This window comes from Xiphophorus maculatus, chromosome 23 (assembly GCF_002775205.1).
Source record: "Xiphophorus maculatus strain JP 163 A chromosome 23, X_maculatus-5.0-male, whole genome shotgun sequence".
In the NCBI taxonomy this organism is placed as follows: Eukaryota; Metazoa; Chordata; class Actinopteri; order Cyprinodontiformes; family Poeciliidae; genus Xiphophorus; species Xiphophorus maculatus.
This window is the reverse complement of record NC_036465.1, coordinates 21,303,690-21,319,173: the sequence shown is the minus strand read 5'-3', so window position 1 is coordinate 21,319,173 and position 15,484 is coordinate 21,303,690. Positions and strand designations below refer to the sequence as shown.

The window sequence follows — 15,484 nt, the reverse complement described above, 5'->3', positions numbered from 1 at the left end:
AGACTTTTATTGTGAAGCCGCCGGATAGTGTAGCCGGAAGTGTGTTTATTTAGTCAGCGTTCCAGCACCATCATGGCGGCGGCAGCAGCACCAGCGGTTCCCGATCAAGCGCCTAAAATGCAGGCACCGGGGCAGATGCCGTTTGACCCGTCTCATGCCCCGGTCATCGAAGGCTTCACCCCAGTAACGCTGGCCAAAAATGAGAGCTTTAAGGAAAAGTTCTTGAGGAAAACCAAGGAGAATCCCTTCGTCCCGATAGGTGAGTTACACAAAACAGAAAGGCACTGCAGACGGAAGTTATACAAGTGTACTACGCTATGTCCTCTATTACCGCTTGGTGCAATTATTTCCCATTACATGCATTAATATTACAGTGCAACCTTGCTGTGTAAAGGGCGGTAGTTGAAACAAGGAAACCCCAGTAAGTAACAAAACGTAGAAAACTATAAATTAATATTTCAGTGCAAACTTTTGGTAATGATATTGTTAGCAGGGCCACCCTTTGCTTCCATAAAACAACTTTTTTGTGCTAACACACGATAATGGTTGGATGATTTGGAAGGAATGACTGTACCTTGGACCTTACATGTATTTGACGTAAACGTACGTGATATATTTATTCGAAAATTGTGCTGACTTTTTATTCTTCCTGAAGCAGTTACACTATTAAAACATTATTTTAATGTTTTGCTAAGCCATTTTTATGTCCATATGTCGTTTTTTTGTCATTTCCATTTTGTTTTCTCAAACATACAAAATGTTTTTTCTTTATTTTGTCCCTTGAACTAAAAGTTTTGAGGAGCTACAAACGTGTATCCAGCTACACAATATGTCATAACAGCAGTATCTCTGTGGTATATTCATATCTGTTGGCTGCTATATTTCCAGTGTTATGAACTTGCATTTTTCATGCTAACGTAATATTTAGCTAGTGGACTAGATGCTCACACTGAACACAAATGACTGCTTAAAAACACTGAAGGTCACAGAGTGATGAAAACAGAGATGAGAACGAGAGAGCAGGAAATTATCACAACTGATCTCAGGATTGATCAATATTATTGCCTGTGGAAGATTTTCTAATATTGTGAAAGTGTAATCTTCGTGTATTTCTTTGGACTTCTGTGATGGATCAACATAGTGGTGGAAAAAGAAAAGATAGATAGCCGTGTAGCAATCCTTGAACACACCAGCCCTGCAGTGAAACATGATTTTGGCGTTGTCAATTCCATATCTTTTATTTATTTATATTTAATTTCTCCCGTCCCTTATGTTCTTCAGGTTGTGCAGCAACAGCCGGAGCGCTGCTGTATGGTCTTCGTGCCTTCCACCAAGGAAAAACCAGGCAGTCCCAGCTGATGATGAGGGGTCGTATTTTCGCTCAAGGCTTCACTGTAGTCGCCATCATCGTTGGCATCTTTGCCACATCGTTGAAACCCAAGCAGTGAAATCGAACGAATCTCGCGCTTCTTGAAAAGTGTCCGTTCACTCTGGACTCAGACCAGATCCATTGTTGAATTGGCCTCTGAATATAAAGGCCAATTGATGTGTATGAATGATGTGTAATATAGTCAACATTGTTCAGTTACACAGCCTATTTATAGTTGTTTTTTTTAAACATTGAACTGCCCACTTGTTAAAAATCAGCTGTGCGGAACAGCAAAGCGGTGTCGGCTCAAGTAAGCAAATGGGAAATTGGTTTAATAGCGCCAAGACTTTTCAGCTTTAAATTAAATGTTTCTTCTGTTGATGAAATTAGCCATATTTGTGTTGTTTTTGATTATGCAGCATGGAAAAAATGTCTCTCTGGGAGAATTCTAAAATGATGCCGTCAAAGTCTTCCTTAGACTTCTGTGTCTAGAAATCTAGAGTTACAAGAAGCTGTGAGAAAATATTCACGCTTTTGCAAAATCAAACAACTAGCTCGTTGCCAAGCCTGACTGATTGGTGACCAAGGATTTTAGTCATTTGATTTGGGTATGTTAGAGGAAAGCAGCTCTGCAACTGGATACCCTGATGTAAATGTTTGAATTTTACTGAAAACATTCAGATGTTTTCAGTAAAACCAAAACAGGAAATTGCTAATGCAAGGAGGCAAGTACCTTTTCACAGCACATTGGGTATGCAAAGGCACTTTAACATTCAGAAATGGATCTGAAACCTTTCTGTACGGTTGGAGATTTTACCTTCATCTTTATGCCCTTTATTCTAAATAAGTCCCCAAACACCCCAAAAGAAAGGTGTGACAATAAGCAAGATATTCTGGGCTACACATGACTTTATTCAAGTGATCAACTCCAAGGTTTATGAAATGGCAACAAGCTCAGCAGGGGAATATTTTAAGTTAAATTAAGTGATCTGCAGATTCCTCCCGTTTTTTTAATTTTCCACATCCCTTCAAACATTCGGTGTTTATTTCCAAATAGGCAGCATGTGAACAATGTGTAGACATCACTGTTGAAATGAATACCTGTATTTAAAGTTTTGTGTGCTGGTGTGACACAAAGATGGAGAGAAAGATAAGTGAAACAAAAAAGTGCAAATTTTAATTTCTAAATTCAGACTGTAGCAGATGTCTTTGGTTGTGAGTCTAACTTTTTTTTTTAATGCAAAAACAAACAAAAACATTGCTTCATCAGTGAGAAAACTATCTGGCTTAATATTTTTAAGCGAGATCAGAAAGGCCACAAGCGTATGTCTGTGAAATAAAACAAAACATGTTTGCTACCTAGAACCTAAGTACGGTAATTAGTGATTTAATGCCAAATAAAACGTGAACATTTGTGATGCATGGTTAAAAATTGATGAGAGGCATAAATGGATACAATCCAGTTTGCATTTAGTAAGTGTCTGACCAAAATGTTAATTTAAAGAATGAATAAAAACAAGGCATTCGAAAATATTGGTAGAAACAAAGTTGACCTAAAAATTATAAGTTAAAGTGGGGGGGGACCATTTACTTACAGTAACAGTATTTTCTTCAGTATAGTGACATTAAAGCAGACACTAGAAATGTGTAACAGAGCAGTCCGTCTTCTCACAGGAGCCTCACGTTAAGTATATCAATATATAGGCATCAAGAAAGGCAGGAAGTTTTAAAAGGTTCTTAACATGTCAGGAATTTTTTGGAAAAGGACTAAAATCATTCGGACACAACGTGTCGTTAAAACCGAAAAGGCGACGTCGCCGAGAACATTCTCTGAAGCGCTCCGGTTAGCGGACTAAAGGTGTCTGTTTTAGAGAGATGAGAACGGAGCGCATTCGGGAAACATCCTTCGCCTGCTTGCTGGTTTTGGGATTGAAGTCGCACAGGCGCGCCACTCGTTCCCACTCGGATCCCGGGCTGTCGCCGTCGGTCTCCGCCAGGAAGGCCTCCTCGGACGCTCTGCGGGACGCAGCCAGAGGGAGAAAAATGAGATCGTGTGGGGAAGAGGATGAAAACCGGCTCACCGACTGAGCTTTGTCACACGATGCAAGCTACAACCACTGGCTTCTTTACATACGGCGCCTTGCAGAAGTATTCGTGACACTTGAATTTTTCATATTTCATCACATTGCAACTACAAGTATTAAAGTACTTTACTTGGATTTTAAAGGAGAAGGATGCAAAGGTTATTGAAATGTTTTGCCAGCAAATATCTGAATAGTGTGGCATGTTTGGATTATATCTCTTTTATTCCAATACCCCCAACCGAGTCACACAATTAGTAAAAACGTCAGTGTAACAGTCTTAATATAGAGTTTTAATATAATTCTAGAATTACATGGTAACAGCATTTTGTTAGGCAAGTTCTGATTTGTTCCTTTTGTAGACTTCTGCTCATAATTTTTGTTTTGGTTGAGTATTTGGACAGTTATTCTTCGTTTTTGGATGCTTTGTAGCAGGAAGAATTTCTGCTCTTACTTTTTAACTTTTGGATGAATGTTATGTGTAACCAAAGCGACAAAGCATCGTCTTTAACCACTGGGACCAGCTGATTAGAACCTCGAAAACAGAGCGGAAGAAGGACGTTTTGATTGATGGATGAGATGACTTGAACGTCTCAGCCTGGCTCTAATCGTACGGACAGACAGAAATTTAAAGTCGGAGCAGCAAAAACAAATGAGGTGGATTAGCAGTACGTGGCAAGCACTGATGGTATCATCTGGGGCATGTTACTGTTAAATACTGAGTTGAAAACCAAACTGTAATGTCATGCAACGGTCATACAGCATCAGTCAGAGGTTTCTTCAGATTAGTTGCAAGACTGTCTGCTACCTGAGGTTCTTCCTGCCTTTCCCTTTAATATTATTTTTTTTTTGATTGTACACTCCTCTGGTCAGCTCTGTTTTAAATGTGCTTTAGACATAACGTTTTGATTTTACTCCAAAAAGCAGCTGTAACCGAAGCAAAATATTTCTGACTGAATACGAAGGCAAGCCACACTTAAATAAAAAAAAAAAAACAACAAAAAACCCCAAAACGTTTAAGGTTGCAATATGACAAAACGTGAAGAAGTATAAGGAGTGCGAATACTTTTTGCTACTCACTTAACGTGCATCTTATCTTTTCCCTTTTTGTTTTGAAATGCACTGCAAAGATCTGAACATGTCAAAGAAAACATCTACTGAAATCTGACTACGAGCTAAAGGTTGCGGGGAGGCATGCGTACAACAAAGGGCGGCAGAGCGTACAACATTAAAAAGCACAAGAACTCTAAACGTACACAAAGCCTATAACATCAGAGTTGGGCTGTTTGTAGAAAGCCTTGTCAGCAATCCTAGTGCACAGGCAAGGCCCAGAAAGCAGGAAAAAGAAGGAGAGAGAACAGTTTTAGTAAAAAACAACAAGCAGAGCAATGTTAGGCTGCGATTTATAAGCACTGAGAGAAAGTTCTGATGAGTGGGGGAAAAGGGTGGAGAAGAGTTTACAAAGGTCCAAAACAAATCTGCTAGTAGTCAACAAGCTGAGAAGATTTAATCGCCCTTGTGGTGGTATTTTGGATGAAAAATGGGCTCTCTGCTTCTTGGAATCTGAAAAAACTTTACTTCCTGGAATTTTTTTTTTTTTTTTTTTGGTTCCAGGCAGTTTTTCTTTTTTTGTTTTAACTTAACGGGACAGTTCTGGATTAATATCTCATCAGAGGATTATTTCTCAGGGCTCTGGAAAACAAACAAACAAAAAAAAAACACTACAGCTAACAGATGCAGAATACCGTGCCAGACTTGGACAGAGTCTGTTGGAAAGTGGAGAGAAAAGATCTAGTTAGCCTGAATGAGAAAAGGAAAGACTACAACACATGTGAAAACATAGAAACCAAGAGTTTTTTTGGCAGTAGCAAAACAGTTCTTAAAAAAAGTAAAGAAAAAAGTAAAACAGAGCCATTAATAAAATATTTAATGTTCTACTGTTTTGACATATTCAACTTTTTTGTTGAATAATCTCCCCTCAAAAAATGGACTCTTAAATCTGAATCAACTATATTTACTGTAGTGATCGGCGTACACTTGTCTACAAGAACATCTCTGTGTGAAGTGTTGTTCTTTCTCACCTGTTGTTGGTCTTATTCTTCTCCATCTGCTCGTTTTGGTGGACATGCCAGTCCTCCAGCTCCTTCTTGGCCTTGTCTCTCCACTCTGCCTCCGCTGCCTTGGAAGCTGAGTCTTATTATAGGGTGAAACAACCAAAAAACAACAAAAAAACATCATGTTTTATCCACAAGTTCAAAAATTCCATACTACTAAGAACCAAAAGTGATCATCTTTTGCTACCTAATGCTTCGAGGCGAGCCTTCTGCTCCTCCTTCCACTTGCGCAAACTTTCTGGTTCCTGCCTCTGAATGTCCACCTGGGCAATGGCTGCATAGCTGTCTGTTGGGCCATTAGACTCCTTTCAATCAAATAACAAACAATCATAAATCCATTACCTCTTCCAATATTGCTATTTAGATAGGGTTCAGGTGAACCAAACTCTCATGAACAGGAAGAACCTCACCTGGAACAGGTCTCCGTTCACCGTGGCAGGCTCCTCTTCAAAGTCGTCAAACATAATGATTAGAGACACACACACACATTTAAAGTTAAACACAGTTTCTAGGAGTTTTTCCAGTAATCCCGTCGTCCCCTCTGCTGTAACTTCACCGACTGAATGTTCTAACCGTCACTGACGTCTCTTGGTCTTGAGACTGTTAAGACCTTAGAAATGCTGCCACACCTGTTTGGGCGCTGCTGTCGCCTCTGTTGCTTCGATGGCAAACGAGACAGGATTTTCAGGTGTATTAAAAAAAAAAAAAAAAAAAAAAAAGAATCAAGATCTGTGATATGTCTGATTCTGAAACTTTCGTTTTCATACCTTGGGGAAAAAAAAGGAGATTGTCTTGTGATAATGGGTTCAATCTGATTTTTTTAAGTCTAAACAAAGTGCATCAGAGAACATGTTTTTATGCATTTACAGACTGAAAAAAGTAGCAATTTGCAGTGCTGGTGCGTGCAATTATTAAATTCTTTTTATTATAATTATTATTTTTTTAACATCACATTCCCATTACTGACATTTAAATACACAAACATAATGGAAGATTAAAAGGTTTTATTTTCAATTGAAATTGAAAACATGACAGCAGAAAAACTATTTTATTTACAAGACCTCAGCCAATAATCCAAAAAGGCTTTTTCAGACATGTAAAAATGGCTTTTAAAAACTTTGTGGGATAAAACATTACAACGATCACTCCTAACATTTGTGCGTCAATCATTTTTAGATTTTACTTTCAATAAAATTTAAATTAAGACTGCCTTTTTTTTGCGTCATGTTATCACAGGTTAAAAACAGTGTTATATTTATGTATTAATTACAAATTTTACCAATTGATAGTTTTATGATTGTATGTTTCGCTGTGTTTGTGGGTCGCCCCAAAACCTCAGGATAAAGCTTATTCAAATATAAACCGCGCGGAGCAGGTGAGCTAAACAAGCATACTCCTGGCTACGTGCTATGCTAAAAAGCTAACGCTTTGTCAGTTGTTTTATCAAGAGTTCTATCTTCTTCGTAATCTAAAATAATTTACACCTCCTTATTACATTAGCCAGCTGTGTTACTACGCACCTATGTAGGTGGAGCATTTTATCTTAAACTTACATCATTTCTTAACAGCTGCCATAAAGCAAATTAGCAAGTTTGCTCGTTAGCCTGCTAGCATCAAGCGGACGTTAGTTCAACTCCAAACTTACCATAGTTTGCTGTCTGAGAAGGCGGCACGTCGTCCGCTCCTTCCAGCGCCCCGAACCCTTCTCCGTCGTTCTCGATCCCCGCAATCTCACTTTCCTGTTGGGCCAGGAAAGCCGCCGCAGGATCCTCCTCGGCCAGGTGCGCCCCGTTGTCGGCCATAGTACACACACAAAAAAGTGCAAGTTTAACTGAGGCTAGTTGGTTTAGCTAGCTGACGTTGAAGCCACACACACACACACACACAAAATAAAAGAACAGTTCTGTTGTATTAAAAATACGCAACTCGTTGCCCTAGCTTCCGTTTCAAAAACGCTACAGGAGCGAATGGAGACAGCAATTAAGCTATCTACAACCAACAACAAAGGCTTCAATGTAAGGCCCTCACTGGTGATTCATGATTTCTCCACCACTTGTTCGTCCACTGTGATGATGGAAGAGGGGCAGTACCCCGAGGGTACCACTGCTGTTTTGTTAGCCTTTGTCTGCATCTGGTGGCTGAACTAGGAACTGCAAGACGAGGGCTCGATATCAAATATATAACCAAAAAATTAACTTCACTTGTCGTGTTTGGTATTTCTTTACGCTTACACACACCGAGGGACGGTACAAGCTTTAATAGTTAGAGAAAATATGGAAATGCTGCCCCCTCTTAGGTAAATTTGGTATCAAACAGCACTCAGCTTCACCACAAAGAACACTACTTCCACAGTGAAACATGGTGGTGGCAGCATCATGCTCTTGGCTTACTTCTTTCTTCAGAGAACTAGACTTATTCTGGAAACCTAAAAGTAAACAGGAATTTTGTTTTTCAGCATCAAGGTGAGCCCAAGCACACATCCAAATCAAGAAAGCAAGTTTTGATATGGTTTAACAAGAGTCCAGAACAAAATCTGACAGAAAATCTGTGGGCTCACCTCAAGAGGACTGTACAGGCAGTCTGATAGATTTGGGCTCTTTTTACAAGGCAGAGTGAGGGAATATTGTCAAGTCAGGATTCTGAGAGACTCCTCCAAGAGTATGAATGCTATATCGAATGGTGCTTCAATAAAGTATTAGCTCAAGAGTTTGTACACTTACACAAGGAGGCTGAGTTTTTTTTAATTGTTACCTTAACCACTCTGGAAATTGGAGACCACACATGATCTGGCACAGTGTGTCACTAAACAGTAACACATTGTTTAGCATGTAACAACGTGTTACTGTTTAAGACCTTGTTAAATAGTCACTTCTCTTAACACTGCAACAAAGTTAGATTATACAGCACTCCCTTTGAAATATAGCTAAAGATAAATGTAACTTAAATAAGAATCTCAAGATTGTACTTAATATGTAAATGAGGTTGCACATAATGACACTGAGTGCTCTTTAATACAGTTTATTATGTACCGCCAGCTGAAAATATATGACACTGTGGACTCACAAGAAAAGCACCCAGAGAGGGTGGTGAAAATGTCACAAAATAGCATTACTGAATAGATAGTGAAGCTCACAGTGGAAGGATATTGCTGGTCTGTCTGGTCAGCAGGGTTAGATCTCGGTGCAAGCAGTGAGTCGGACTCTGAGCATTCAAATTCAGAAAATACTTCATTAGTTCAAAAGGGGGAAATAAAGTATTTTGTAACTTACATTATGTCAGGTTCTTCGAAGCCTCCAATTGAAAACAATATTGTTGTAAAACAATCTCACGAAGAGAAACATCACGCAACCACATAGGATTTGTGAAGCGTATTCTGGACTTTTAATCTTCTTGCTCACTGAATTGCTTACATACCCCTTGCTGCTCTCATGTTAATCAATTTATTGCATTTAATGCATAAAGTTTAACTGGCTGAGCCAAAAAGATATCTCTACAGCTCCTCCAAGTTTCCACAAGCTTCTTGGCTACTTCTCTGACTATAATGCCCTCCTAACTCAGCCATTTCTTAGATGGTTTGCAGTTATACCATACGGTTTTAATTTTTAGATGATAGTTTGATTTTTCACTAATGCTTTCTTTCTGCCAAATCTGTGAGGTCTCTGTATAAAAATGTAATTAAATCTTACACATGCACTCTATTTACTAATCTTTAGAAGAGATCTCTTGCTGCAATGGATTTTATTCAGGGACAACGTGATGAAGGAGTTGGAAACAGTTGCTTGTCAAATGTTGCTTGTTTCTAAAAGATGTTGAAAACTATCTTTTGTTTTAATAAAAGTTTGTGCTTGTAACATTGCTGGACTCTGAGTTTATGTCCGGTTTTCCCCCCTCCACACATTTGGTCAATAATTAAAGCCAGCCTTATGTGTTGGTACGATTTTTTTTTCTTTTGTCACAAAACATAACTAGTTTTACGATGGGAGCTGCAACAGCCTCTGGATGGCGAACGAGCCGACGTGCGCGCGCCCAGCGAGCCAAACCACGTGACGTGTGACGTCACAGACTGGTCCTGCTGGAAAGACTTTGAGGGAATGAATTTGTGCCTCAACAGGAGGGAGACTTGCTGCGGCTTCTTGACCTCCGCTCTGAGGAAAACTACAAAGTTGGGACTGACTTTGTTCTTCATCGCTCGCAGCTCGTATAACTCTCTATGTCCGGCGAACAGAAGGAGCCACAAGAGGTAAGATAATTCAAAAGTCTCTGTATTTGGTGTCTTTGTGTGCGACGTAACTTTAAAACTAACTTTTTGTCGCAGCGTTAGTAACTGTGCTGGGTGTGTTGTGCTGTCTAATGAGCTTTTATGGCTTTGCCTGGTTGTTCTTCAAGACGTTTTGTAGCTTTTGTTGTTGTTTTTTTACGTCCAACTTCCTGTACTTTTGTGAGTGTAAACTTATGAGTCTGCACAGCATGATCTTTAATTAGCACTTCTCTTAAAACCATTTGAAACGTAGCTCTATAAACTCCCTGCATAGGAGACGTACGTTTAATATAGAGAAGAAAAACAAAACATGTTCCCCACATAATGTAACATTTTGTTTTAGGATAATATGCTGTAAATATTAGGTCATGATTTTCATTAATTCAACATAATTGGATGATTAATTTGCCTTCACAGGATTGCATTTAATAAACAATGAAGCTTTAAGCGGTCTGGTTAACAACCAAATGATCATTTTGCTGTGTGGTGGTCTAACAAGAGAAATGTGACCTCTGTTACCAGGATGTTGCTGTTGGAGTCTTCTGTGCTGACACACATTGTCTCGAAACTTCAGGTTTTTGCAACTAAAACGTATGCTGATGCAATCTAGAAACTCTAGTTTTAATCATGCACAAGTGAATAAACAATTAGAAGGCTTGAAATTAGAGATGGACCAAACAAATAGGTCAGAGATTTACATAAGCCATTCTTCTCTTGATCAGTGATCAACATAACAAATTCAAACTAAAACCAAACAAAATCCAAACTTTTTTGAAACCATCTGCAACTGCATAAAAACTAACAACTCTCTTTTAAGTTTTGGTTTGTAAAAGCGCCATGGTGCACTTTTTTGAGTTTAATAAATTGGATTGATCTGCTTATGCATGTCTGTAGGTGAATTACATTGACCATTGACTTGTGTTATAAAGTGCCCAAAATGAACACTTTATAACACAGTAAATTCATTATAGTGTAATGCATTAATAGAGATAATCTTGTATTTTGTTTATATTCTTTTGAATTCAGAATTACTACTTCTATCAGTCTTCAAGACGTTTTTCTGTTTTATTCACGTGAAAAGCCTGAACGGTGCATTTCTACCCGAAATTATTGCAGCTTGCATGTCTTACTTGTATTAAGCCTCCAGCTTCCTATTTACATTACAAGGACTAATGTTAAATTGAAGTTATCTGTGAGCAGACGGCTGCTTCACTTCTCAATAATACCTCGCTGGCCCTGTTGCTTTAAGAAGTTGATGGTTGAAATGTAATTGCTGGTTTGCTTGTAATGCGTCTCGTTCCTTTTGAGAAGAATGCGCTCTCTCATTAGTTTTATTTAACTCGTGGGTGTCTGCTGGTTTTCAAGTGTAGTTTCTGAAGAATGACGGAAAAGAAGTTTACATAGAGGCCCTTGGCCAAAATTTCAAGGCAGTTGACGTTACCTCTCCCAGTCCTCCTCCAACAATCCTCCTCACCCTCCTTCTCCCTGTGACTCATGTGGGTGTTGGGCTGAAATAGTTTGGTGTAGTTTTACATTCCTTATATAGCCTCTGAGGATTGAGCAGAGGCTAAGGCTCGTCTGTGTCACACGCAGCATCAGGGGTAGGCACAATCTCCTCGCCCCAGCTCACTGACTCCCCAGCTTTTCTCTCAGGTTTGGGCTACCAGCTGGCCCCTCACGGATAAGGTAAGTTGCCATGGCGCTCTCTTGGCTGGATAGACATGTGTCAGGAAGAATGATCACACCTGGTAAGACTGCGGAAGAGAAGGAAGAGGACTAAATAGTGGCATAGGGGTGCCTGCTCAGAGGTCACAGAGGGAGCCAATATCTGACAGCTGGCTTTAATTCTTAAAATGTCTGTCTTCTTGGGTTTATTTTTGTTGCGTTTTAGAAGTACGATCTAAAGAGGTCTTCGTTTTTACATTTTAATGTACAAACGTAAGCTTAAATGGCTTAACAGGTTCAGATGTTAAAGACAAGCAGCCAGTGTTTGATGATGTTTTGTGACATTTACGAGTTGCCTATTTTCATCCCGAAAACAAGGGTTGACTGATGTGTTAGCCAAAGGTGGACAAATTGATTAGCTGGAGAGCGAAAAGAGACAATTTTCCTTTGATTGGAAAATTCATTAAACACATCAAAGCTCATTAGTCATTAGCATGTACTTTGATGCACCTTTTGACTTTAGTAAAAGATCATCTGAAGGTTTAGGATGTATTAATTGACGTATAAAGACTTTATTGTAATTCCTGCATTTTATGTTGGACTAAAAAAAATGATCACCTCTAACAAATAACCTATACAGAACATATTTCTCTTGTTTGTTATAGACTGAAGCTTGTTGAAAATTGTGAGGGTATGATGTCACAGAGCCTTATTGGACAAGAAAAGCTGGATTTTATTCTCCATGAAATGTGTTATGCCAGTGGTTTTTATGTTGCAATAAAAACCTTTTGAAATTCCAAAGTGATATTTCACATAAAAGTTTTCCATGTGAAAGTTCAGGCACATGGTATGGCTTTCTGACAGAATAACTGTATGGGAATTTTCCTAAAAGTTGGAACAATGTTTTGGGCATCTTGTTACATAAGAGCTGAGACAAGTTTAGTTCAAAGTTAGAAAAGCAGTGTGAGTTACTCAGCTTTGAAGTTACTAACCATGTCAACCAGCACATGTCTAAATAGTTTTCTCCTCATTTTAGAAACTCAAGCAAATAATTCAATCTTCCATATTTCTGTTAAAGACAGAAAGACCAGAAATTAGAATTGACCAATTTTCCCTTGGATCAGTTCAGGTGGGGAAAATCAGTTTCTTTAGTTTCATTTCACAAAATTGATCAAAACTAAGATTATCTATAATTTTTATGACTACATAAACCAACAACAATTTTTCTTTTACTTTATTTTAAAAATTGCATCTTTTTTTTTGCAGACATAGGTTTAGTTATCTTTTGATTTGACCAACATTATTCTTTTTGGAGTGACCCAGACTTTGACAGATAATCAGTGGAGAGAGTTAAATGTTAGTAAGAAGACCTTCCAACCTCAAAGATTTGGAGCTTATCACTGATTATTGGTATTGACAAATAATTTGAGACATTTATTTAAAAAACCCTCATAAAAGGCATATAAAAACCAATACATTACAGTATTATCTATTGAGCTTTGCTTGTCTCATTACCCATCATAAGCAAATTTCTTGGTTAAGTAAAAATGTCAAATAAAAATAAGGCCAAAATAATTCGGAGTTTAATTGAATGATGTGATGCATTGATGGGGTTCATCTTGTAATGCTTTTGTTTTCTGTTAAAACCAGTTTCTCTGTCAAAGAATCAGGTCAGAGCTAAAAGTACAATGGAAATTGGAAAAGCCAAAAACTTCATCATGCGTTTGATTTAGTAGAGAGAATGTTGTATCTGTTCTTTATTGTCATTTATTGACATTTTCTTTTTTTTCCTATAGTTACCCATTCAAAAGTTGTGGCAGTTTATGTGAAAAAAAAAATGTTATGTAATTTTTTTTCTGTTCTCTCCTTCTTTGCCTGAAATATTAGTTTTAGAAAGAAAACTCCCACAGTCAGCAGCAAAGACATTTGAAGAAAGCAGGAAAGGATGTGCAACCTTGTAAAGCTTTTCCTGGTTTTCTTTCTAATTTCAACATTTCCTCTCCTCTCTTCCTCAAGGCTATGAACATGTACTCTGTTACCCTCAGCGGCCCAGCGCCGTGGGGCTTCAGGCTGCAGGGAGGCAAAGACTTCAGCATGCCACTCACTGTGTCAAGGGTAAGAAACAAGCTTGTCTCTGTGTTTGTGTTCATTAAGGTCTTAGGAATTTGCTTGATGTTTTGCATTGAGGATTGCTCTAGTCAGCCTTTTATGGTTTTCCCTGAGCTCCAGTTTGAATTTGTGGCTAATTAACAAAAAACTTTCAGTGAGAAACACCTTCCTGGTATACAGAGAGCACAGGAATATCCTGTCTCACTCTCACAATGGGTATTGTCTGCAGACGGTGCTTTATTTTTATGAGCTTTTGCACGACTGGTATGTACCGATCACACAAACATGCTGTCATTTGTCCCAAAATGCTTTGTACGCTCCATGTTAGGACAGAACCATTCTTCATAATTAAGTTTCAGATAAACTATGCCTTTGCTGATGAGAACAGCAATCGCTTTCCAGGCCTTATAAGTGCAATGCTGCTTTGCCTGACAGGCAAAGGTACAGGCTGGATCTTGCAGTCACGCATGAATGCACTCGCATAAAATAATTCCACCATTGCAGCCAACTAGTTCGTACACAGATCTGGCTCTCCTTAGCACACTGGGATTGTTACATTGTTCCCTTAAAAGTTAAGATAATACATAAATATCATGGCTGACTGACGTTTATTACTTTATCAGCTTTGTTCAGGATGTGCTGTTTCCTTTTACAAAGATAATTTGAAGGCACATCATGTGCGGAAGCTTTGCCTCTCTTACTCCAAACAGAACACCAATTAAAGGCGGAATGGTCAAATGCAGTTAGATGTTTTTATTTTGCTGAATAGAGTCTGCATCGTGTTGCGGGTAGAGTCTCACCGAGGTGGGTGCGTGTAGGTGATGTAATCCCTTGATGATGGCAGCAGGTATCACCCTTCGTGTCAGCACATGTTCTGTATTTTCTCAGCTCATCTCGATTAGAAACCTCATGTTCTTCTGTTGGTTTCAGACAACAGACTTTTTTTTAGTAGCACAAGCAGTTGGACGAATGGCTTTACACAAAAGATGCATTTTTTGAGCAGATTATAGATTATTGCTTACGGGAATTTCAGTCTAGACGAGCGGGGTTTACTTCTGGGGTGAATATCAATAAGGTTGTCTGTTAAACACTGTCAGACGCGCCTCACATATGTCTCTAGGCTAGTTTTCCACTGTTCATGGTTATTGCATAAAGAGAAAGCTGTATGCCTAATCTTGGAGTTCTGATATTCTTATTCCTTCAGTGCCGTGCTTGTTTAGGCGCTGTAGTCCACCCCAAAAAATGTCCATATATCTCTAACCTTTTCACATTTGTCTCATTAAAAACTTACTGTGTTTTATTGTAATTTGTATTATGGGTCAACACAAAGTATCATTTAATAAAGATGGTTTTGAAAATTCCTAGATAAACTAAGCCCCCTTTACCGTGCTATCCAAAATAAAATCCAGTGCCACCAATTGCAGTCAGAGCTTACCTGATTTGTAAATAGTCTAATCTCTACATAAAGCCAACTGTTAAGTGAAGATTAGGAACCCCCCCCCACAAAAACCAAGGAACCAAGGCAGATCAGGGATAAACAGTGGATAAAAGGAAGGTTATAAAAAGTAAAAAAAAACAAAAAGACACAGCATCTCATGAAGTTTCAGTCAATTATCTGAAAAGACGATGGCAAGTGTCTGGCATGACTGCAAGCTTGCTAACTAACTATTGAGATGGGCGAGGAAAGGATCAATCAGGACACAGCAAATATGCAGATGAATCCTGAGTTATCTTTGCTGAGAAAAGACTCGGGTTGAATTTTCTGTCCAAAATGCGAGACAGAAAACTAACACAGCATTGAACTATCCTCCTATCCTCACAGTGACACACGGTGGAGGCCAGGTCGTACTGTGCAGAGACTTTTCCTTAGCTGGGACAGGGAACCTGG

General features: G+C 38.8%; 3 protein-coding genes across 7 annotated transcripts in view; 2 read left to right on the top strand and 1 right to left on the bottom strand.

The window, feature by feature from the left end:
• Positions 1-38: 38 nt before the first annotated feature.
• On the top strand, positions 39-1,764 carry higd2a (HIG1 hypoxia inducible domain family member 2A). Its single transcript, XM_005795395.2, has 2 exons — positions 39-259; positions 1,282-1,764. The coding sequence occupies exons 1-2, from the start codon at positions 73-75 to the stop codon at positions 1,446-1,448; spliced, it is 354 nt and encodes a 117-aa protein (XP_005795452.1). The 5' UTR covers positions 39-72; the 3' UTR covers positions 1,449-1,764.
• A 496-nt stretch (positions 1,765-2,260) lies between these two features.
• Positions 2,261-7,643, bottom strand: cltb (clathrin light chain B). 5 transcript variants are annotated; one of them, XM_023328755.1, is made up of 7 exons: positions 7,211-7,643; positions 5,975-6,019; positions 5,752-5,869; positions 5,532-5,643; positions 5,196-5,216; positions 4,707-4,760; positions 2,261-3,385 (listed from the first exon to the last, which is right to left on the bottom strand). In XM_023328755.1, the coding sequence occupies exons 1-7, from the start codon at positions 7,364-7,366 to the stop codon at positions 3,214-3,216; spliced, it is 678 nt and encodes a 225-aa protein (XP_023184523.1). In that variant the 5' UTR covers positions 7,367-7,643; the 3' UTR covers positions 2,261-3,213. The 5 variants fall into 5 exon arrangements, with proteins under 5 accessions (XP_023184523.1, XP_023184524.1, XP_023184525.1 ...); XM_023328756.1 differs by having other exon boundaries at positions 5,975-6,009; positions 7,210-7,642; XM_023328757.1 differs by lacking the exon at positions 5,196-5,216.
• Positions 7,644-9,639: 1,996 nt separating this feature from the next.
• The window catches only part of pdlim7 (PDZ and LIM domain 7), a 37,142-nt gene continuing 31,297 nt past the window's right edge, over positions 9,640-15,484 (top strand). The window contains exons 1-2 of the mRNA XM_023329075.1: positions 9,640-9,804; positions 13,504-13,602. Of these exons, the coding sequence (XP_023184843.1) occupies positions 9,775-9,804; positions 13,504-13,602 (129 nt within the window). The 5' untranslated portion in view covers positions 9,640-9,774. The remainder of the gene's footprint in view (positions 9,805-13,503; positions 13,603-15,484) is intronic.

Excerpts from the sequence above, each read along its gene's own strand:
- higd2a (XM_005795395.2), top strand. The coding sequence starts at position 73 with ATGGCGGCGGCAGCAGCACCAGCGGTTCCCGATCAAGCGCCTAAAATG. Across the intron at positions 260-1,281 it reads GAATCCCTTCGTCCCGATAG|GTTGTGCAGCAACAGCCGGA; the intron begins GTGAGTTACACA and ends TATGTTCTTCAG.
- cltb (XM_023328755.1), bottom strand. The coding sequence starts at position 7,366 with ATGGCCGACAACGGGGCGCACCTGGCCGAGGAGGATCCTGCGGCGGCT. Across the intron at positions 5,870-5,974 it reads TGAACGGAGACCTGTTCCAG|GAGTCTAATGGCCCAACAGA; the intron begins GTGAGGTTCTTC and ends TTTGATTGAAAG. Across the intron at positions 4,761-5,195 it reads CTCTGTCCAAGTCTGGCACG|GATTGCTGACAAGGCTTTCT; the intron begins GTATTCTGCATC and ends CCTGTGCACTAG.